We start from the raw sequence: 24,376 nt of genomic DNA on the forward strand, positions 1-24,376 counted from the left end.
ATTTTGCTGCAAGCAGTAGTCTTTTTACTCAGACGGTGGCACCTCGCTCATTCTCTTGGTTCTATAATACAGGATGGATAAGAAGCTCGAAGCAAACGCGTGTAACCCTCTTTCGTGTTCAGTTTGCCTAGAAATAATGCAGAAGCCTGTTACAATCCCATGTGGGCACAGTTTCTGTGTGGAGTGTGTTGAGGCACACTGGGATAATGCGAACAGGCCAGGCCAGGATGTCAGCTGCCCTCTTTGCCGAATCACTTTTCCTGCCAGACCTGAACTTAGGAAAAATCTCGTTCTGTGTGAGTTGCTGGAACGGTGGCAGCCAATAAGGCAAGTGGTGGTTACCGAGGCTCCACCATCTTCCACAGATGTTCTGTGTGACTTCTGCACCGATGAAAAGACAAAGGCTGCCAAATCTTGCCTGTTCTGCATGTCGTCATACTGTGCTTCTCACGTACAGGCTCACTACAGGAATTCTGTTTTCCAGAACCACCAACTAGTGCCTCCTGTCAGACACATTGGGAGTGTGTGTAAAGTCCACCTGTTACCCATGGAAAGCTTCTGCAAGACTGATCAGATATGCATTTGCCAGGAGTGTGCATGCCAGGGCCATCAAGAGCATGAAGTGGTGCCAGCAGAGCAGGAAAAAGCAGAGAGAGAGGTAAGATATATATGAAAATCTGGGGCAGGTTAGTCTCTAGAATTTAGTAGCACAAATCAAAGCCCCGCGCAGTTCCAAACAGCGCTCTAAAAATAGTGCTGGAACAGAGCGGGGCTTTACCGCACGGATGATCAGAGATAATGCATGCAGATTTAAGCAGCGCAATAATCTGTGATAATGGGTTAGAAGTGCGGGCGAATTGTGCCAAGCATGCGCTCAGCACAATCCTCCCGCACTTGTTTGACAGGTCTGGGCTGTCAAAAGCCCAAACCTGTCAAACACAGGGGCTGTGGAGGTCCATGGGCCCACCGGGTCCTAACTACCCCTGCCCCGAGCAAGGCAAAACGGGGGCTGGAGGTCCGGTGGACCTCCGGTCCCCCCGACGATCCCACCCCTCCCAGGTGGGTCTCCAGCCCCCCCCAACCCCCCCTGAAAATGGTCCCTGGTGGTCAAGTGGCTGCCGCCCCCAACCCAACCCCACCCCACCCCCAGCATTGACAAGGGTCCATTCTGCCATCCGATCTGACGCCCACCCTCCCTCTCTGCCTGCCCGCCCGCCCCTCTACCTTGGTTGGAGGAGGGACGCAGCCTGCCTCCTCCTTGTTCCTTATATGCAAATGCATACTGGACAGGGCTCACCATTCCTCCCCAATGATCTGCAAACCCTAACGCCAGCTCGGAGCTGGCGTAGGGTTTGTCGCAGCCAACTACCCAATCTTTGGCGTGCTGGTCGCTGATCATTGAGGATGAATGCGTTAAGCCCCGTTTAGCATGCATTTGCATGCTACTTGTAGTAAGAGCCCTCAAGTGCATTGTTTCACGCGCTCGAGGTCTCTGATCATGCGGGGTTAGCAAACGCCAATGTTAGTATGGTGCTAACAGCCTCTATCGCCGGCGTTTGCTTTTGATCATGAGGGAGAGGTTCAACTCCAGTTTGTCCCTTTTGACTTCCATTCTATGGTTGCTGTAAGGCAGCATCTCTCCAACCAGTGGCTAAATGTCACGTCCGTGACCGTTTCCTTGTCTGTGCTCACCTCGCCCCCTGGTGGCCAGAACCGGTGGCTACTATGAATTGTCACCCGTTCCAGACTTCAGCTCAGTCCTGTCTGGATCTTCCAGGCTGCCAGACTTGCTTCTCTTGTTTGTGCCTGAACAGCACCCGTAGCTGCCTTGTGATTCCTGCAGCTGAGGGGCTTTATTAGCCACCTGGAAGCTTCTGTGTTTCCCTTTGCATCGCCTAAGTTCCCTGGTATGCTGGTGTGCTCTTTGCACTTCTGCCTGGTCCAGTTTATTGTCTGAGAGTCTTGCCTGTTTCTAGTCTAGTCTTTGTGTAGTTTATCTTGTACTGTATTGCTTGTTTTTCAGTCTTGTTTCTTGTTTATATTTCTTTGTCTAGTTCTTGGTGGTTTGTGTTTCTTGTTTAGTGGCTGCCTGGCAGCTTTCAGTTCTGTCTCTTACCTGTCTGTGTTTCCTTTCTTAGTGGCTCTTTTGCAGTGTTTAGTCCTTGCTCTTAAACCTGTCCATTTCCTGCCTAGTGTCGTATTGTCTGTCTGTGAGTCTGAGCCCAGTAGTCTGTCTTGCTTCCCATGTATTTTCCTTTCCCCTCTGACCCACAATCCCTTTTCAGCCTAGTTGGTATCCAGTTCCTACCCTGTCCTGTAAGTCCTGCCGGCCGCCTGCACCCAGGGCTCAACTCCTGGAGAAGGGCAGTCAAGTGCAGGTGAAGTCTAGCTGTTTCTGTCAGAGTTCTGTCTTGTCCCTGGTGTGGGGTGGTTTTGCCTGCCACTGCCGCGCCTCGGCAGTGGTCCAAGGGCTCACGAACCTAGTTTCTGCCTTGAAAACCTGACAGTAAATGACACAACCCTCTCGCAATGTGACATCATGTGCATTAATAATGTGTTGATGCTCTAGCAGCTTGTACTCAAAAGGTCTGATGCAAACTGTCTATCCACATTAAGGAACCTTTTGCAAAGATGTAATCTGAATTGCCAAAATCAAGAGAGGGGGATGGTCCAAGCCTCATGGATACGCAAAGGGAAGGGAAGAGAGTGAGGCAACAGAAGCGAGGATACCAAGGATTTGGTGCAAAAACCTTTAATGCAGACTACAGTTCCAATCACTTATGAACAATCTTGACACAACCATGTTTTTAGCATATGTGCCTGCGTCAGGAGTCAAAATACCTTATGAAAAATAAAAGAAATAAATTCAGCATATGTGCTAGCAAACAACAAATACACAGATGTTTAAAACCATATTCTGAAACAAGGCCATGTTGAGTCTGTTCCATAATCTGAATTGCATCATTTAACTGACTCGGATTTTCCCAGGGTATAAACCTCTGTGAATAGAGGTTTTGAATTAAGGCTGCTGTATGCTATTGACTTTGGAGTTGATTGACTCCCCAGATTTCTCAAGACTTTTCAGATTTGTTTAAAGGGGCAGCATTTAGGCTTTGTGGTAGAATTGGGTTACTTTCCCAATCCTGCCTTCTGTTCCATGAGTAATGCAGGATTGGGGTTGTGGGTTGCCAATTCCGTGCTTTTCCTGCCCAATTGGGTGGGTTTTTAAACGCATCTGCGGGAAATGTTTTACCTATCGTGAATTCATGGGCTGCTTTTCTCACACTCGTGTGGCTGCAAGCTGGAGCCCTGGAGAGGAGAAACAAAACTATTGGACATCCAGAATGAGGTTTGTAATGAGTTTCAAGGCTCATTCTGGATGTCCAATGGGAGAGGTTTAACAGCTGACATCACGCTGAGCTTGCTTGTGCTGCTCTCACACAGCATATATAGGCAGGCCCAGCAAGATGAGAGAGTGAGCACATGGACCATGACAGAGGTAGCCGTAGGGCACTTGCACGGGTGGGACATCCCTCCTCTCCTCAGATAGCCTGTTGGGAACCTTGGGCTCCTTTTAAGTGTGGGTTGGGCTGGATATTTTTTCCCATCTGGCAACCAAGTTCACACAAAAATGACACCTAGGTGGGGGGAGGAAATTCAGTAAATGATGCCCAAAGTTAGGTGCTAAGAAGATCCACATTAAGCTAGTATTCTGTAAAGGTCGTTCCATGCAAAGTGCCCTTCTCAGAATTCGGGCTTATCGCACAAGCACTTACACCTGCCAAAAGCTGGTGCCCAAGAAATGGTATTTAGGCGTGCCAGTGACATTATTCTAGAACATTGTGCTTAAATCTTGGGAACACCCATGCCCCCTTTTGAGTTGCTCACTGTGAAAGTTAGGTACGCATGATTACAGAATAGGACTAAGAGCAGATCCACACATAACTCCTAAATACTGCCAATTAAGTGCCTGTCAGAAACCCACTGATAACACCTAATTAACTAATTAGCATGTGGATCTGGGATCCGCGCCCAAGTTTGCACGCCCAATTATATAGAATCTGGTGGCTAGTGACTAGATTTGGGGTATGGCAAGCTCCAAAGGGAGTTGTGGGCTCTGGCTATGGAATGTCATTGCTAAGGTTTGGGTAGATGGAAAAAAATGGAAGCCCACAAAATTAGAAGAAAATTTGTCATCCAAGAAATAAATTATCAGAACTGTCATTGTTTCTCCATATGCATTTTGGAGTGAACTGTTTAAAATCCTATTATTATTAAATAAATACCTTTTAAATTATCAATAATTCACAGATAATACACGGAGAATCTCCAAACTATATGATAAATCTGGTCGACCTTCCAGCAAGAAACATGTCTGTATCCTCACGAAAGTACCTCAACCTGCACTACCCCAGCTGTAAAGGTCTCAAATACAAAACTTATTATGGATCCAATTTCTCCTTCCTGGGCAGCCGTCTATGGAACGCTCTCCCTAGACCTATCCGAGCAATCCATGACCACCTACCATTCAGAAAAGCACTAAAAACCCATCTATTCAAACAAGCCTACCCAAAAGACCCAGATTAATCTCATGAACCCATCTAATTTACATATACTGAAGAGAAAACAACATTGACCCAGACTCTTATCTCCCACCTTACCCTCCTCTCTCTATCACCTGTCTCTACCTACCTACCTACCCATCCATTTACTACCCATCCATCCTTCTATTATGTTATACTTAATTTCCTACTTTACATAACAAAATTCTGTGTTACCTATTACTATGTAAGCCGCATTGAGCCTGCTTTTAGTGGGAAAGTGCGGGATACAAATTATAATAAATAAAATAAATTAATTAATTGGTAAATATCATCTACCTGAAGCAGTACAGCCTTGTTGGATGAGGGCTGAGAAGAATACAGGCATAAGATGAAGGAGAAAGTAACCTGAGGAAATACTTCTTCATGGAAAGGGTAGTGAATTCGTGGAACAGCATCCCGGTGGAAGTGGTGGGGCTCAAACCAGTATCTGAAGTCAAGAGAGCTTAGGACAAATACATAGGATTTCTAAGGGAGTGCTAGGGAGAGTAGATGGCATGGATGGGCATTCCGGACAGGCCATATGGTCTTTATTTGCCTACATTTTTCTCTGTTTCTGTGCTTCTAGATTGAGAAGGTGTTACATGGGGCAGTAAGAACTGTATAAAGAAAAATCTTAAGCAGCTGTTTTGTTAACATAATGCCTTTTTTAAAAAGTCTCAAAAGCCTGAAATGTTGCGAGGAGTACAGAGCCAGATCCAGGAATTAGAAGCCAACATCACCAAGACAAGAAAGGTTCGGGATCTCATACAGGTATGTTGAACTTCTTTAGCCTATTTCCCACAGGGAGGAGGGCTTAAGGAGGAGGGCTTAAAATGCTGTGTGTCTGTCCCACTAATAACTCCTGTAGTTGATGTAGTTTTTTAGGATGTGTCTGCAATCTGAGGATCCTGACAGAATATTCTTGGGGAGATTCTCAGAGTACCCCTCTACTTGAGCAGCTTTTAATTTTCCAGACCCATTTTCAGGTTGGCTCCATAATTCTATTCATGTAGCAACAACACAGTCAGGCTATTGGCAGTTTGACTGTCACAGTAGCATCTGGTGGTTGGCCAAAGAACACGGAAGAAAGCTCAAAATTAAGTTGCATGAGGGGTAATATGGAAGGACACTGGAGGGTGTACAAGACCACACTGAAGAGGTGGCTAGTGAGGGATGATAAGAGGCAGTAAAAAGAACTGGTATTAGGTTGAAGTATAATGAAAAAATTGTCAGTTTATACTAGGGCTGTACCGAATATTTGTATTTTGGTCCCAAAAAATGTCCTGAATACATTATTCATATTCAGGAAATAGTGATTTAAATTTGAATACGAATAATTTGGGACTCTACTGTACTACATCCTACTGAAATAAACAATTGATCTCTGATTTCACATTGCTTCTTTTATGCCCATTATTCATAGTCTGCCAAATAATATTTTTCATTATTCGTATTCAGCCGACTAGTAACATATGCTGTTCGGTACAGCTGTAGTTTATACTGGTGTGCAAGAGAAGTATTATATACACAGAGTGGATGCAGATACTAGAGATAAGGAGACCCACCTTGAGACTTTACATATTCTCCCTCATTCTTCTCAGATACTTTTCTCTCGTCATGTCTGTCTGTCTGTCTTTACTAGATTGTAAGTGTCCACAAAGCAGGAAGTCTCATGTGTATCTGTATAGTGCTCTGTCCCCCTTGGAGCACTATATAAAGGTTTAGTAGTAGTGATAATAAATGCACATTGTTAAATTTACCTAAAGGAGATTTTGTCCTTTCCACTCTGCGAGTGCGTGGGAATGTCAGAATGAAGAATTTGTTTAATGTTGGTATCTAGAGCACAGTGTTGAAGGAGAAGGAGGAAGTACAGAAGCATCTTGCTGAAGCTGCTAGAATTCTGGAGAAATTCCAGGAGGAAGTGATTGGATTTATTGAGAGTGAAGAGAAGTCATTACTTGAGAAGACTGAAAAATATTTCAGGCAGCTGGAAGTGAGATACGACAAGCTGAGACAGCAGAAAGAGAAAGTGGATCAAGTTCCTGGAACAGACTTTGTATCCTTCATACAGGTAAATAGGAAATGTCTTTCCAGAGAATAAAGTATGCTTGGTATTAATTGCATAGATTTATATATATAGTGGGCTATAGACCATATACATCTCTCACCAGTTTGCATTAACAGCAGTAAAATCAGCAGTGAGCAGTTCCACAGAGAGTGGTGCATGGAACAAATGCCAGCAGTCGGCACCGTTTTCGTTTTTGCATTTACAGTTTCTGATTTGCTCAAGACTTCTAAAGAGAATTTTTTTTTCTGTGATCAATTAACTGCAAGACATATATTTTATACTAATATAAATTCAATTTCAAAAAGATGGTATACCTTTCTCCTACAGGGCTCTCGCTTTAAAAATATTGTTACGCTGTTTGTATCTCCATTAAAGAACCATGTCCTCCAGCTGACTTTGCAAACCCCAACCCCCTCCTTATACCCCCAAGCAAGCCAAGGTTTTCAGGCAGAAGAGCAATACACAGTTGTTGTTTCTTCCTTGCTGCTCATGACATTCACAGTGGCGTCAGCTGAGCTACAACATCCCTATTCCCCAGCAACTGATATGCACACTGGCCATGGGTGGCCCAGTATAGACACTTGATAGCACTTCAGCCCTTTGGAACAGAATCCACCATACATTCTGTCTATAAACAGGAAGTTGCATCTAGGTGCTCCTAAAACAGTCATTAACATTAACCATTCAGTTTAAAACCAAAACTAACATCAGACTCAGACAGCAGAAATTCCACTTTCGGTAAATGCATGCTTGTCAGGTTTTCAAGCAGGAAACTGGGTTGTAAGCCCTTGGGCCACTGCTGAGGAGCGGCAGGCAAAACCACCCCACACCAGAGGCAAGGCAGAACTCTGATAAAAGAGTTAGGCTTCACCTGCACATGGCCACCTTTCACCAGGAGTTGAGCCCCTGGCTGCTGGCAGCCGGCAGGACTTGTAGGACAGGGCAGGACTGGCTAACAGCTAGGCAGCACAGGGACTGAGGGTCAGAGGGAAAAGGAATGAACATGGACAGCAAGGCAGGAAACTGGGCTAGGACTCACAGATAGACAACACAACACAAGGCAGGGAATGGACAAGCTAGGGGACAGAAACTGGAAGCTGCAAGCAGCCACACAGACAGGAAACAAACACTGACAAGGGAAAGAACTAAAAGCTGCAAGCAGCCACAAATACAAACAGACAAGGACTAAACACAAAACTATAACTCAGAGACAAGACTAGAAAACAAACCACAACCTAATCTAACTACGCACAGCCTAACAGAAAACAGACAAGAAACTCAGGCAGAAACTCAAACTAAGCAGAAGTGCACAGCGTACACCCACAGACCAGGGCCTAAGACGATGCAAAGGCCAAGCAGAGAGTTTCCAAATGGCAAATAAGCCCAGCAGCAGTTGAGATTCAGCTGCAGCAATCACCAGGCAGCTACGGGTGCTGTCAGGGACAAACACGAAGAGTAAGTCTTGGCAGTCTGGAAGATCCGGACCGGACTGGCCCTGAAGTCTGGAACGGGTAGGAACAAGCAAGACAGTCTATGGCAGTTCATAGCAGCCACCAGTTCTGGCCATCAGAGGGCGAGGTGAACACCGACAAGGAAACATTCACAGACTTGACAATGCTGTACTTTCTCACCTAATAGAAACGATGCTCTCGGGGGCGTTCCAAGATGGCGGACGCAACTCGATAGCGATCGTGGAGGCTCTCTGGACTTACCTTTTGCTTGAAAATTTAATTGAGAAATGCCGCATACAAAACGAAAAGGGGTAGTCAAAAGCCTACCATCCGCGACCACGACTGCCCAATCAATCCAGACGACCCTCGACGATTTCGCCACGAGTACCCCACGGCAGAGGGTGAAAGGGAGCTTGGCTGAGGGAACGTTTGGAGAAGCGACGATTCCTCTCGAGCACGATACCACACTTTCCTCCCCGGATCTCAATCCTCCTCTGTGCCCTGCAGATCTTAGGGATAAGGTGGAGTTCTTGGCGGCGTCTGAAGATGGCGCCGAGGAAGACTCAGCGGATGGAGCCTTGCCCGGGAAAACTGCAGAAGATCTACAACGGGAGCTTTTTGCCCCAGCAGAGGTAACTCTGGGAAGTATCTCGACAATGTTAAAACATTTAACTGCTATTACTATGAAAGCTGCTTCGGAAACAACATCTTTAGTAACTAAAGTTGATTTCTTGAATGATTCAGTAGAAAAGATACGGCAGGAAGTTAGCTCTCAGAGAACTGTTTTTCAACAAGAAATTGATTCTTTAAAGATTTCTACAGATAGCCTGATTAAAGATAAAATTATATTACACAATAAACTAGACCAACTTGAAAACTTTAACAGGCGTCTTAATTTGAGAATAATTAATTTTCCAAGAATGCCAGAGTTAAGTGTACTTGAATTATTTAAAAAATACCTTTCTGAGAATCTCAATTACTCCTCTGATATGATGCCTCCGATCAATAAAATATATTATCTCCCAATTCCGCAAAAAGAGGAGCAGAAGAGAAAATCAGAAAATCAACCTACACAATCTCTTGGACTACAAGATTTGACAGCTTTTTTGGAACAGTCTATGAATGAAGTTCAATCTCGTACTACTGTTTTAGTATCTTTTGTCTTTGAGCAAGATGTTAATTCAGTTATGAAACTATATTTCAAAAATGCCCCTAAAGAATTTCTTGGAGCTCGAGTATGGATATACCCGGATGTGACAAGAACTGCTCAAGAAAAACGCAAAAAGTTTCTTGCATTGAGAGAAGAGACTAAATTGCTAGGAGCCAGTTTCTTATTATCATATCCTTGTAAATGTTTGGTAAAATATAAAGGTAACAAATACATATTTTATGACCCGGACCAGCTGAAAAGTTTTGTTGAATTAAAGAAAATTGTCAAGTGACCCCTAGAGAAAGTTTTGAGAAATGTAATTAACCGTGGATTTAGCGTTCAGGCCTGTTTTGCCTACGTAACATATTACTTTAATGTTCTTCTTAACTTTTAGAATCCCCCCTCATTTTTCCTTTTAGTGGTCTAAGAAGAGAAGACTAATTTGTTGTAAAAGTATTTTCTTTGTATTACTGATGTTACTCTCATGTTTCTATAGCAAGAAATTCTTGTGATGTATTGCAAATATATTAATAAATAAATAAATAAATAAAAAAAAAGAAACGATGCTCTCAGCTTATGCTATTCCAATATGTAAAATTTAACCCAAGATTTGAACCCATATTTGACTGGTCAAGTATTATACCCCCAGCCTAATCATTTCAGAAGAGTAAGCACATTAATAATACCAGCAGAGCTGAAAAACTTTCGACCAGCCAAAAGATTTTTCAGGTCACACACAGCCCAGATCTTTTTTGATTCTGGAATTAAAATTAATCCTCTTCTTTAAAACAACTATCAATTAAATTGACAGAGGTCCCATCAAATATCTTGGAAGCTAACTGCCTGAAAGCAAAAACATTTTTTTTTTTTACTTTTTTTATGTAATATAAAGTGCTTTACTGTTTTGTTTTAGTGATGTTCCTTAAGATAGACACAAAGAACTAATATCGCATTTAGGCTTGATAGACCTCTGACCTTGCAACTTCATGAGGAGGGGGACAGCGAGAGAGAAAGAAATAGAGGGACTTACCTCCGCTTTGTAAAAGACACCAGTGTAGGCTTACTGCTTGCTAATCCGAATCTACTGCCGGGCAACTGCAGCAGCCCAGTGGTAGTTCCCACTCCCTGCATGCACCACTACTTGACAGTAATCATCGCTGCCCTGTTAGTGCGGGAGCCCTTACCACCACCTCAGTGAGTGGTGGTCTCCTCTTCCCCCAAAATGGCCGCGTGGCAAGTGGTTCACTTGCCGCACATCTGTTTCTTAAAAAAAAAACCAAAGACAGCTTTTTAACCGCTGTGGGGCCTCAATGTGCGTCCGAAACATGCACTGATGCCAGCACAGGCCCCCTTTTATCGCAGCTTGGTAAAAAGACCCCAGAGTGAGTGTCGGCCTTGGAGGGGACAAGAGGAGTGAAATTGAGGGTTATGAATTTATGTGGCAGAGGTAAGTGGGGGGGGGGGGGGGGGTAAGAGAACAGAAAAAGCTTTTAGAAATGAGAGAATGAGTCTGGGAAGTTCAGTCTGAAGAAGAAAGGGATGAGAAAAGGAATGAGACCTTGAAAAGACTAGAATGAAATGTACCTGTGGTTGTGTGAGGGAGGGGTGATCTGGGGAAGGAATGGCTGAGTCTGGCTGCTGGGGGTCATGAGTCTTAGGTTGGAGGGTGAGGGCAAGAAACGGGGATAAGGAAAAGAAAGGGGTAAAGAGGAAGTTGAGAGAACAGAGGGGAAAGAAAGGGAAAGGAAACATACACCCCAAATTCACTCTGTTACACACTTGTCCACTCTACTACTACTATTTAGCATTTCTATAGCGCTACAAGGCGTACGCAGCGCTGCACAAACATAGAAGAAAGATGGTCCCTGTTCAAAGAGCTTACAATCTAATAGACAAAAAATAAAGTAATCAAATCAATTAATGTGTACAGGAAGGTGGAGAGGAGGGTAGGTGGAGGCGAGTGGTTACAAGTCAAAAGCAATGTTAAAGAGGTGGGCTTTCAGTCTAGATTTAAAGGTGGCCAAGGATGGGGCAAGACGTAGGGGCTCAGGAAGTTTATTCCAGACGTAGGGTGCAGCGAGACAGAAGGCGCGAAGTCTGGAGTTGGCAGTGGTGGAGAAGGGAACAGATAAGAAGGATTTATCCATGGAGCGGAGTGCACAGGAAGGGTTGTAGGGAAGGACGAGTGTGGAGAGATACTGGGGAGCAGCAGAGTGAGTACATTTATAGGTTAGTAGAAGAAGTTTGAACAGGATGCGAAAACGGATAGGAAGCCAGTGAAGCAACTTGAGGAGAGGGGTAGTATGAGTAAAGCGACCCTGGCGGAAGATGAGACGGGCAGCAGAGTTTTGAACTGATTGGAGAGGGGAGAGGTGACTAAGTGGGAGGCCAGCAAGAAGCAGATTGCAGTAGTCTAAACGAGAGGTGACGGGTGTGGATGAGGGTTTTGGTAGAGTGCTCGGAAAGAAAGGGGTGGATTTTACGGATGTTGTACAGAAAGAAACGACAGGTCTTGGCGATCTGCTGGATATGAGTAGAGAAGGAGAGAGAAGAGTCAAAGATGACCCCAAGGTTTCGATCTGAGGAGACAGGGAGAATGAGAGAGTCATCAACAGAAATAGAAAACGGGGGGAGTAGGGAGGTGGGTTTGGGGGGGAAAAATGAGAAGCTCGGTTTTGGTCATGTTTAATTTCAGGTGGCGTTGAGACATCCAGACTGCAATGTCAGACAAGCAAGCTGTAACTTTGGTTTGGATGCAAGGTGAGATATCAGGGATAGAAAGGTAGATTTGGGAGTCATCAGCATAGAGATGGTAGAAAAAGCCATGGGATGAGATTAATGAACCAAGGGAAGAAGTGTAGATAGAAAAGAGGAGGGGACCAAGAACAGAACCCTGAGGTACGCCGACAGGCAGAGGGATAGAAGTAGAAGAGGATCCACCAGAGTGAACACTGAAGGTGCGGAGGGAGAGGTAGGAAGAGAACCATGAAAGGACAGAGCCCTGGAATCCAAGTGAGGACAGGGTATCGAGGAGTATGCTGTGATCGACAGTGTCAAAAGCAGCGGAAAGATCAAAAAGAATGAGGATGGAATAGAGACCTCTGGATTTAGCCAGTAATAGGTCATTGGAGACTTTAGTAAGCGCAGTTTCGGTTGAGTGGAGAGGGCGAAAACCAGATTGTAGTGGGTCAAGAATAGCATATGAGGAGAGAAAATCAAGGCAGCGGTGGTGAACAGCATGCTCAAGTAATGTGGAGAGAAAAGGGAGGAGGGAGATGGGTCGGTAATTAGAGGGACAAGTAGGGTCGAGTGAAGGCTTCTTAAGGAGAGGTGTGACCACAGCATGTTTAAAGGTAGTAGGGACAGTCGCAGTGGAAAGTGAGAGGTTGAGAATGTGACAGATAAAAGGAATAAGAGCAGGTGAGATGGCATTAAGAAGGTGGGTGGGAATGGGACCAGAGGAACAGGTGATACATTTTGAGGAAGAAAGGAGAGAAGTATAGTTTCCTTTATAGTAACTTCAGGAAAGGAGGAAAAGGAATGAGGGGAAGGAGAGAGAGGGGAACGGACTAGTGGAGGGAGAGGTGGCGAGGTAGAGAATTCAAGGTTTATCTTTTGAACCTTGTCGTGAAAGAATTCAGCAAGGGTCTGAGGAGATAATGAAGGGGGAGTTGGGGGAGGGGGCACCTTGAGGCGAGAGTTCAATGTGGTGAAGAGAAGTCGAGGGTTAGAGCCAAGAGAGTTGGTCAGTTGGATATAATAATCCTGTTTGGTGCGTAAAAGAGCAGATTGGAAGGAGGTCAGCATGAACTTAAAGTGTAAGAAATCAGCAAGGGCTCGAGATTTACGCCAGAGGCGTTCGGTAGAGCGGGTATAGGAACGTAGGTAGCGGATATTAGAAGTCAGCCAAAGTTGGGGTTTTGTACGCCTTATAGGGCGGGTCATCAAAGGTGCAAGAGTGTCTAAGGCAGAGGATAGAGTATTGTTGTAAGAAGAAACAGCCTCGTTGACAGACGTGGATGGTGCCACAGTAGAGAGGACGTTTGAAACATGGGAGGATAGAGATGAAGGGTCAATATCGTGAAGATTCTTAGATAAATTAGATAAGATAGGACGGGACTGGGAGGGAGGAGATTTAAGTGTGAAAGTTACAAGATGGTGATCAGAGAGGGGAAGATCAGAGGCAAGGAAACTAGAGGGTGAACAGTTGGAGGAGAAGATGAGATCAAGACAGTGACCATTTTGATGAGTGGGGGAGGTGGAGCATAGTTGGAGATTAAAGGAGGATGTTAAAGTGAGTAACTTGGAAATATAAGAGTTGGAAGGATCATTAGCAGGAATATTAAAGTAACCAAGGATGAGAGAAGGGGAAGAAGGATCGTGGAAGAAGGCAAGCCAGGCATCAAAGTCACTGAGAGAGGATGAAAGGGACTTATCTGGGGGACGATAAATGACCACTGACCCCACCTACACACTTGCAGACTTCCCCCCCCCCCCAGTCACTCAAAAATCACACAGAATCCAGTCAAACACACATACTCCCTCCTGATATAGTCATAGACACTCCTACCTAAATCCACTCAAATTCCCCCCCTCCCTCCCAATCCAGTGGCATGGCCAGACCCAGTATTTTGCATGGGCCCAAGGCTAACTTAGATGGGTCCTTCCACGGCACGGCCCCCCCCCCCCCTGATATTTAAACAATTATAGATTTTTTTCACCTACCCCACATCCAAAATCTCTCCTCCTCCCTGGCGTTCCAGCATCTGCCCACCCGTTGCTGAACCTTGTCCCTCTCCCTGGAGTACCTTACAGGCGTCCCCACACAGCATATTAGCAGCAAAGCAGAGGCGTTGGAGCATCGCTCAGACCCATACAGAGGACAATCGCAAATCTCTTACACACACACACTGTGTCTCTCTCTCTCACACACACTCTCTCTCTGTGAAACACACACTCTCTCAGCCAAACTCCCCCCCCACCCCCCCACAGCATATTAGCAGCAAAGCTGAGGCATCGGAGCTTCGCTCAGCCCCATACAGAGGAAACCCGCAAACCTCTGTCTTTCACACACACTCTCTCTCTCTCTATCTCACTCTCACACACACACACACTCTCTCAGCCAAACTCCCCCCCCCCACCCCCCCACAGCATATTAGCAGCAAAGCTGAGGCATCGGAGCTTCGCTCAGCCCCATACAGAGGAAACCCGCAAACCTCTGTCTTTCACACACACTCTCTCTCTCTCTATCTCACTCTCACACACACACACACCCTCTCAGCCAAACCACCCCCCCCCCTCCCCAAGCATTTAAGCAGCAAAGCAGAGACGTCGGAGCATCACTCAGCCCCATCCAGAGGACACCCGCAAACCTCTCTCTTTTCACTCACACACACTCACTCTCTCTCTCTCTCTCAACCAACCCCCCCCCCCCCCCCCCCCCCAAACAGCATATTAGCAGCAAAGCAGAGACGTCGGAGCATCACTCAGCCCTATACAAAGCACAACACACAGATTAAAAAAAAAAACAAAGAACAATCCGCATCTCATACCCCTGGACCATATTTCTCATTATACACCCTTCCCAATTATCATCACAGCACATTTCTCCTAACAATTCCCTTAAAAACATACTCGCCATTAGATGATAACCTTGCTAGCGCCCGTTTCATTTGTTTGAGAAACGGGCCTTTTTTTACTAGTATTTAATAATTTGCATAGCCAGAACAGAAATTTTGATAACTCTTCATTGCTGTTTTTTGATTCAGCAATTCCAGATTCTGAAAACGACAGCCGAAGAAAAGTGCATCCCTGCTTTGACTGTTGATAAGCAATTGAGTTTCACCATATATGGTCAAGCTGCTTGTACAGTGAAGGACCTGCTGACGAAAGAATGCAAGAATCAAGGGGACCAGTTAAAGATGGACAACCAAAGTTAGTCCACTATCTTTTTAAATCTGTGTTTTCAACAGTTGCTTTGGGTAAACATTGTCTGTTCTTTTGACCTTTAACAGGCCCTGCAAAAGAGGCATGAGAGATTTGTCTTGCTTTTTTTTTTGCTTACCCTAAAACCAGAATGGCCATCCCAGTCCATTAATATGGCAACAGACTTAGGGCCCTGTTTACTAAGGTGCGCTAGTGTTTTTAGTGTGCGCTAAAAATGAGTGCGCGCTAATGCTAGAGACACCCTTAAATTTCTATGGATATCTCTATCATTAGCACATGCTAATTATTAGCGTGAGCTAAAAACGCTAGTGTGGCTTAATAAACAGAGCCCTTAGTTGAATCTGAATTTCTAGGGAGAGAAGAATAGCAGGGAGGAGAGTTCTGGACTTACAGCTATGCTTGGTCAGACCAGTGGTTCATCCAGTTTCAGAGTTTTAAAAGGGTTTGGACGGTTTCCTAAAGGACAAGTCCATAGACCGCTACTAAATGGACTTGGAAAAATCCACAATTTCAGGAATAACATGTGAGCTGGGTCTCCCTTCCATGTGATGGCCAGAGCTAATCCTGCTTAGCTTAGCTGACTGTTTCCCCGGTATGGGCTCCAAACCACCTCCCCACTGCACTGCTTGTCCTGGTTTAACCGCTCCCCAGCTGACCTGCGCCCAGGATCAGCTCACGACTGGGACACACAAAACTTCAGCAGTCTTATAGTTCTTGAAAACCACAGGTCTTTATTTTCTCAGCACCTTTTAATACAGTCTTAATCTTCAAGCAGTTTCCTCATCAACAATGCAAGAGTCAGTTCAGTTTTTCCACATTCAGCTTATTAACACAGTCCAATCTTAACTCAGAATATCACAAACAGCAAATCTTTGTCTTGCTCCCAGTTGTAGCCTCCCCTCATCAGCACTATCTCCTACCCTTAGATAGTTTATGGGTTAGTTTCTTCCACCAGTGGCTTCCCCACTGGATTATTTTCTCCTCTCCAAGTATACACAGCTTGGGCCACACTCCCGCCACCAGAGCCTTTACCTTTCCTGAGGAAGTTTGAGCAAGCCCTCCAACCTCCAGGCACTCCTCCTCTTTCTCTTCTCCTCCTTCCTCTATATTCCATTCCATCTCCTCCTCCACCCTGGGTTCCCCCAGCTGCTGCTCATTCCCTGGATCAGAACTCATTTCCCAATCATTCACCCCTCCCTCCAGTTCCTGAGAGTCCTGCTGATGCCCCAGTGGTTTCTGGGACTGGTAGTTTCTCTCCCTAACTAGTGTTTTCACTGGGGCTTTGACCACTAGAGGGTGAACTTTTTGTCTAGAAGGGATTAGTGAAGAAGAATCATTACATTTCAAAGGAAAACCTCTTCCCCGTCCCGGTCTCAGCATGACTAGAACTGGACTCCTTTCAGAGTCCTCACAATGTATAGAATGTTTGTACGTTTGGGAAGCTGCCAGGTGCCCTTGACCTGGATTGGCCGCTGTCGGGGACAGGATGCTGGGCTTGATGGGCCTTTGGTCTTTTCCCAGCATGGCATTACTTATGTACTTATGTAATAGTGGCTATTCCCAGCAGAACCTAAAGAAGAGGTCTACGCCATATTGATCGCTCAGAAAACTAAGAGACGATGATCTTTCAAGACTGGCATCTAGTTGTTAATGGACCTGTCTTCTAGAAGTGTCCAGATCTATTTTTTTTTAGTCTGGCTATAATATTAGCTTTGACTACACCCTTTGACAAGATTACACAGCTTAAGGCTTTCATAAATTTTGTTTTCAATCTGTTGCTAGTTTGTAGATTATGGTTTATGATGTTCTTTTCTGTTTCCTTTGAATGATTTTAGATTTGTAAACTCCCCTAGAACCATTTTTTGGTGGGGTATCAAATTTTTAGACATAAACATAGATCAATCGGATCTAAAATAGTTACATGCAAACTCGGTGTTTAATTCTGTTGTGATTTTTTTGGGTGAAAGATCATAAGAAAAAGTCCTCTTGACATAGTCAACATTAAGGACCTTGTTTACTAAGCTGCGCTGTAGGCTCTCTAACCTTTTTAGCGCTCTAATGCTAGAGATACCCATATATTCCTATGGGTGTCTCTAGCATTAGCGTGTGCTAATTTTTAGCGCATGCTAAAAACGCTAGCAGACCTTAGTAAACAAGGGCCCTAAAAGTAGTAATTTGTAGTAGTTTGCAATATAAGGGAAAAATCAAATCATGGGAAGCAACCTGCTGAAAACTGAGTCAAGTTCAAAGTATGTTTCCCCACATTATAGGACCATGAAATGTATATTGTTGTTAAATTCATATGTTTTTCTCCTTACAGTGGGATGCACACAAAATCTAAGTGATGGATGTTTTCACTCTGCCACATCTGAGCTTCGTGTATTTTACTTACAGTGTAAGATCTGAACTCACTACCTGCATTGTTTGTAGTTTTGGGTTTTACAAAGATGCTTTTATGAAGAGCAGGATTGTATAAAATCTAAAAGATATCCAAGCTTCCCCTCTCCCCTCCATTAAACAACAAAGGATCAGATGTAGTATTATGAATAAAAAGTTTACAACATATGGCCTAGAAACATAAAACATGTTGTGCCCTGTTTTAATGCTAGTCTTTTTACCACCACCCCAAATTACTATACCAGCTTCCCAGAATTTGAAGTGATAAGACTAAGGAAGGCCACGTATGAGAAAAGCTATTTTTAGTACTTACCAAAATACAAATACAATTTTAATAGTTTCTCATGGGAGAGCAGCACTGCTACACATAGGTGTTATCTGTAACCGTCTCTCCAACATAATGCACTGGTTCGACTGTTTATAAACCTTTTAAACAATGCTTCACATTACTTTAACAAGTTATCTTCCTCAGAGATCATCCTGTTTTATTTCAACACCATCTGCTTCTTCTCTTGTTGTTAAACCATATTTTTCTGTCTATTCATAATTGCTCCTTTCCCATGCTTGCTTGCATGCAAGAATGTCTTATCAGATCATGAGTCTCCAGCTCACATACTTATCAGCTTTTGCCTTTTTGCCCTGTCCTGTTTCAGGGTGCCCTTTCGCTCTGTTTCAAGGTGCACACCTGTGCTCATTATCTACAGCCCTTCTTTTCAGACTGTGATGGATTTGTTTTGCATATGATGGATTCTTACGTTTAGGAGCAATGTTTATGTAAAAAAAAAAAATCTGATTGGCTTTTGCCATGGTTCTGACATTTATAACATTTAATTGTTGTACGGCCCTTGCAATTTGTATTAGCAAGTTAAACCAGGTCCACTGATGTTCATATGAAAAACTCATATTCTTAATTTCCAACACTTTTTTTATTAGAAAAAGCAAACAAATAGCTGTCAAGCACGCCCAGTGGAGGTGTGAGCTCTTGTGCCCGATCACCAAGCTGTCGGCCAACCCCAAGTTCCCCCTGTGTCCCCCTCCGTTCCCCAGGGGTTGAGCCCCCAGGTGCGGGAAGCAAACAGCAGAGAGAACTTAGTCCAGAGCAAAGTCCACAGGGTACAGCCAAACCACGGGCAGAAGCAGGATCAGGAGCAAACAGAGGTCAGCACCAGGCAGCGAACAGAAGCAAATCCAGGAGTCAGGCAGAGATCAATACCAGGCAGCAAACAGCAGAAGACCCAGGAACAAGCAAAGGTCAATACCAGGCAGCGAACAGAAGCAAGTCCAGGAGTCAAGCAAAGGTCAAAACCAGACAGCAAACAATAGAAGATCCAGGTACAAGCAAAGGTCAATACCAGGCAGCGAACAGAAGCAAGTCCAGGAAGCTCTGTCGAGCAGGGACTGTCTCTTCATGTTCAAGTGTACAGTGCTGCGTACGTCTAGTAGCGCTATAGAAATGATAAGTAGTAGTAGTAGAGTGAGGCAAAGGTAAAAACCAGGTAGCAAACAATAGAAGATCCAGGTACAAGCAAAGGTCAATACCAGGCAGCAAACAGAAGCAAGTCCAGGAGTCAGGCAAAGGTCAAAACCAGGCAGCAAAGCGTAGCAGATCCAGAAGCACTGCAACTACCCTGAAAACTGAGTAGAAGCCGAAGCATGGGAGGGCTGGAGGCAGGGCTTTAAATAGGACCGGAATTAGGCCCAAACATGCACAGCTGTCTTCAAGATGGCTGCCCCCATCGGAGATGCCCTCAAGCAACTATGGTCTTCCTTCCTGGGGCTGCCCAGCTCCAAGATGGCCGCCCCATCCTAAGACGCCCACCTCTAAGATGGCCACCCTATCCTGGAGATGCCCACATCCAAGATGGCCGCCATATCCTCAGGTTCCCATACCTTGCGCAAGCAGGGAACATGACAATAGCTTACTGTAGATAACTGAAATCAAGAGTGTTGTATTGATTCTGGGTCAATGAGTCTTTCTGTAGATATTTGTCGATAAGTAACTGGTAAAAAGGCAATGCATTTTACAGGGGTAGACGGGGGGGGGGGGGGGGGGGGGGGGGGGGGGGGGCGGGCGAGACAGCTTGTAATTTGTGTCCAAGATGGAATCCCTGACTCAGAGGGAGGTAAACAATAGATTATTCACAATAACTAAGGGTCTTTAGAGATCACTAATAGGGGTCAAAAGTTACATCCTGAACTAGGTCATGAAAGCAGGGATACTTCATAGAGGGAATGAGTGACATGCAGCAGTCTACAAGAGTAAAGATTACATGACCCTGCCAGAAAGCTGAATTGCTCTAGGCAGCATAGCACCCAGAAGAAGAATATATACATGCAAACAAAAACTGTTCCACCCACACAATCATTGGCTGACCAGCAAAAGAATGTATTGGAGTTTTAAAAGGAACCTTTTCCATCGTGTTATATAGAAGCGCGCTAGGCGCTTTAATCAAATGCGTCTAGATTTTAGATGCCATTTACAGAATCTAGCCCCTATTATATAAAAAGTAGCGTTATGTTTTCTCAGTGCCTACCTACTTTTAGGAATATGAGGAAAAATAGACAGGCAAATGGACCACAGGTGAAAACACAAGCATTTGTAATTTTAGGTACTGTCACCAGGGAGAGCACTCCCGGTACAATCAAGAACCAAATGTCCACCAGCAACTTCAATTTTAAGGCTTTTATTCCATGCAGGTTTCTAGTAGACCCGATAACATAGTTCCAACAGCAGCATTCACCTTTAATCTTAAGCACATGTAAGCCACCTGAAAGTGTTTGGCAAATAGTCCCCTTTAAGCAGTAGGCTGCCAACACCTACCAGGATTCAATACAGGCTCACAGTCAGCTTCAGTCTGGGCTCTTTATCCAGTGCACAATAAACAGTAGTTCAATTCCCAAGACAAACAGTTCTTTCAGTTCATCATCACAGTTCAGTCACCAAGCAGCAGTTTCTACCTTCTCTTTACCTTCAGGAGAGTTCACTACTTTAGGGACTCCCTCTACCCAAGGGTTCCCCCTGCATCAGCTTCACTGGTGAATTCAATACTTTAGGGACTTCCTCTCACCCAAGGGATTTCAGCCTGCTTCAGTACTTTAGGGACCTCCCTCTGCCCAAGGGTTTTCAGCCTGCAACTGCTCCTCTCCTTCTGCTTCTCTCAACTGAACTGAACTCAACTGGGACTCCTTCCCACCTGCCTAATCAATTCCTGGCTTCTGCTCTCACAACCAATCATTCTCCTTTCATTAGCTTCTCCCACACCAGCCAAGTTAAGCCTTAGACTAATGAGGCTCCTGCACACAGGGTTTCCTATCTCTCCCCCTAGTGGCAGCCAATCTACACATCCTGCCAGCTTACACCCATGTCTTCCCTGATTGCAGCTAGGAGTCCAGTCTGGGTTCTTCATCTCACCCCCTTGGCTCCTTGCCTGCAATGCCTTCTGGGACTTGTAGTTCAAACTGAAATTGCCTTAACCCAACTATCCTGGCTGTGACTATCACAGTACACACCTACTGTGGTAAGTTTAGATGTTCCTGCTTGAAGGGAAGATGTACTAAAACTATCGTTAATGCCAGTCGCCTACCGATTCCTTAGCGAATCGGTAAGCAACGGGAATGCATCAAGGTAAGAGAATGCAAATGAGCTGCTCGTTGTAGCTCACTTGCATTCTCTATTCCCTCAGAATCCAGTCAGCCGGTCTAGCATGTGCAGAGCAGCCAAGCGTTATGCTGGCTGTTCTGCGCATGCCAAGGAGTCCTTTATTGATGTACTTCACTAAAACAACTTCCCGGGAATCCCTTTGGCCGAGCAGCGAAAAGCAGAAGAGAGATGGAGCTGAAGGTTGTTTTCAGCTTGCCCCCCCTCCCCCCCAGGATCGAGACGTGCGAGGACGCAAATCGAAACTCTTTAGACGTCCCTCCCTCCAGTCTCTCTCAGCCAATCACAGCGCGCTTAGCTGTTACCAGTATCAGCTAAACGCACTGTGATTGGCTGAGAGAGACCTGGAGAGAGGGACGTCTAAAAAGTTTTGATTTGCGTCCTCGTACGTCCCGATCCTGGGGGGGGGGACGCAAGTTGAAAACTGCTTAAGTGTCGCTTGCCTTTGTGCCAGGCTGAAAGAAAATAAAAAGCTTTTCTGGGCTGGAAGGATTTGTCCGATGCTACTGGTGTCAGCTAAACGTGCTATGATTGGCTGAGAGAGACCTGGAGGAGGGGCATAATCGAAAGGGACGTCCAAATATTTTTTTTGTTTGGACGTCCTTGCAGAAGAACACCCATCACAAACAAACTGGGGAAAAACGTCCAATTGCTCTTCAGGGCTGTCCTTTTTTTTTAATGTTTCAGCGAAGGACGTTCATGTTAGGAGCTTTAGGAGGACGGCCCGGACGTGCCTAGGCAGTGAAGGATGTCCATGACGAGCACTTGGACGTTATTTTTCCCGATTTTTTTTTTTTGTTTGTTAAATTTATATGTTTTTAGAGGTTTGCAGCCCCAATGAGAGGTACAGACCTCCCGTTAGATTTTCCACGATTAGGCAATCAGAAAACGGTAGTGCATCTTATTACGATATGATTTCTACACATTATAATACTATTTTGCCCATCTGCATTCTGTTTTCGTTAGCTGCTACCGTGATCGGAAAATGGCTCGGAGAAGCATTTAGTGCATGCCACGGTTTACTACTTGCTCGTTAATGGCTCATTAAGTTTAGTGCATCTGGCCCTGAGTGTTTAAAGTCCTATTGTGGAGTCTCAAATTGCTTCTGAATTTACCCCAAGAAGGCCAGTTCCATGGGTGAAAATTTCTCACCCTATATGCATTAAGTGTGTATTGTACTTCCACAGTGTGTGCTCTTTTATTCACACTGAGCAGAAACGCTTTCAAAGGAAGGGGAGGGGTTAGGGCAGGTATTTCAACACTGTAGAATTTTAGGGCCATTTTTACCAAGCTGCACTGTAGGCGCGTACACTTTTTAGGGCCTTTTTATTGTTTTTAGTCGGAAAATGAAGCATGGGTATCTTTGGGTACCTTTTTCTTAACAGGTTACAAAGTGAAAGTACACAAATGCCTCCATTTTGAAAACCAATGTCAAATTAACTCTGCGACAGTGCAGGCAGTGTGAAAATTGCTTCTGTAATAGCTCGTATTACTAAATCTGTCTCCATTGGTGTTGAAGCAGATATGGTCCTCATTTTCCTCAAAGTGGGGTCTGACCTTATAACAGTGTCGCCCTTCGGATCTGTAAAGCAGTGGCCTTACAGTGGGCAATACGGTTATATGAAATCTGTATTCCTGGGAAATATAGCTGTTCTGGTCCTGCCTGAATTTAAAAAAAGGGCCCTTTTACTAAGCTGTGTGCTTACCCAGGGGTAAAAAGCACTACCACAGAATGCACTGAGGTGTCCCACGGTAGTGTGCCCATCAGCGTGCGATTCCCGCACTAAAAGATAATGGGCAGAGAGTAGGTGTGTCCTGTGCTAATCGGGTAGCAAGTACATTACCACACACTGCCCAATTAGCAAGGGCTTCCACAGTAATAGCCACGCACTAATTGAGAAATTAGCACATGGCCATTAATGGAAGACAGAAAAAAATCGGCCATTTTACTGCTGCGCTAAAAGTAGCGCAGGCCACTTTGTAGCGCAGCTTAATAAAAGGACCCCATAGTCTGTTTAGGTACATGCTTTTATTTTCTCACAGTTTTAAGGCTCTAGCAGAAAGACAGCTTTTGTTGTCTGATCTCCATCTTGAAAAGACTGTGAAAATTTGCAACAGTCCGAGCAAGATGCTTTGGAGACATTGGTCAAAATAAGATTATTTTTATTCATAATTCTCTTTGCAAGCCAGCATTTGAGTCTTCACATTAAACTTGGCTTGGAGAACTGCTTAATACTTGTTTTTTCTTACATGACCAGATGCCTGCGACATGAATCTGGATCCTGAGACTGCAGAAAGATCACTTGTATTGATTGGAACCAAAGAGGTGAAACGGCAGGCAACACCTATAAGCTATCCTGAGAGCAGCAAGAGATTTGTAAACTGTGCCCAGGTGTTAGGTAAGGAGGAGCTTAAGCACAGGAGTTATTGGGAGGTTGAAGTCCTTGAAGGTTTGGCGAGCGTTGGTGTTGCCACTCAATTGCTCTCCCGATATGGACCTTACACAAGCACTCGGCTGGGGAGAAACGACGCCTCCTGGTGCCTCTGCTGGCATGGGGAGTCCGTCTCAGTTTGCCACAACAATGAAGAGACTGTTTTGTCCCGCAAATCATCTGTTACTAAATTAGGAATATACCTGCAGCGTGATAGTTCTAATCAAAGTCTGACATTTTATAATGTCAGGGGAACAAGGATGATACAATTGATGCAGTTTGACATGCTACATTTTCAGAAATACAGGACACTGAAATTATACCCAGCTTTTTATCTTGAAAGTGTTGGTGCACACCTCAGGATCCTCTCCTAGGAATAAAAGGTTTTAATGAATACAGAATTACTTTGGCTTCTGTCCAACTTAAGTCCCCGACAGCCCTCAACAATACCACTTGGAAATGTTCAGAATTATTTAGGGACCCTTTTACTAAAGTGCAGTAAGTTGGGAGGGGAGGGGGGGGGGGTTTGTTTCTTTTTTTTCCCAATTTTTATTTATCAAATTGAAAAAAACAAATCAGCAAATTGACTACAGCATTTTATATATATAAACAAAATTCCCAAATATAACTTAAACCCTCCAACCTTCCCTCGCTCCGTAATATACCCTCCCCTCCCCAAAAGTGTAGTTGA

The 24,376-nt window shown here is 44.7% G+C and overlaps 2 protein-coding genes across 2 annotated transcripts in view; both read left to right on the top strand.

Moving 5' to 3' along the window:
• Positions 1 to 24,376, top strand: part of TRIM47 (tripartite motif containing 47) — a 52,266-nt gene that overhangs the window by 283 nt on the left and 27,607 nt on the right. Inside the window, exon 2 of the mRNA XM_030208236.1 lies at positions 20,432 to 20,438. The gene's annotated coding sequence lies outside the window, so the exon portion shown is untranslated. The remainder of the gene's footprint in view (positions 1 to 20,431; positions 20,439 to 24,376) is intronic.
• LOC115473355 (E3 ubiquitin-protein ligase TRIM47-like) lies at positions 2 to 24,086 on the top strand. The gene is made up of 6 exons (XM_030208239.1): positions 2 to 658; positions 5,259 to 5,354; positions 6,424 to 6,654; positions 15,021 to 15,186; positions 17,519 to 17,593; positions 23,512 to 24,086. Exons 1-6 carry the CDS (start codon positions 74 to 76, stop codon positions 24,057 to 24,059), a joined length of 1,701 nt encoding a protein of 566 aa, XP_030064099.1. The 5' UTR covers positions 2 to 73; the 3' UTR covers positions 24,060 to 24,086.

The sequence above is a fragment of the Microcaecilia unicolor genome, chromosome 6, assembly GCF_901765095.1.
Source record: "Microcaecilia unicolor chromosome 6, aMicUni1.1, whole genome shotgun sequence".
Classification (NCBI taxonomy): domain Eukaryota; kingdom Metazoa; phylum Chordata; class Amphibia; order Gymnophiona; family Siphonopidae; genus Microcaecilia; species Microcaecilia unicolor.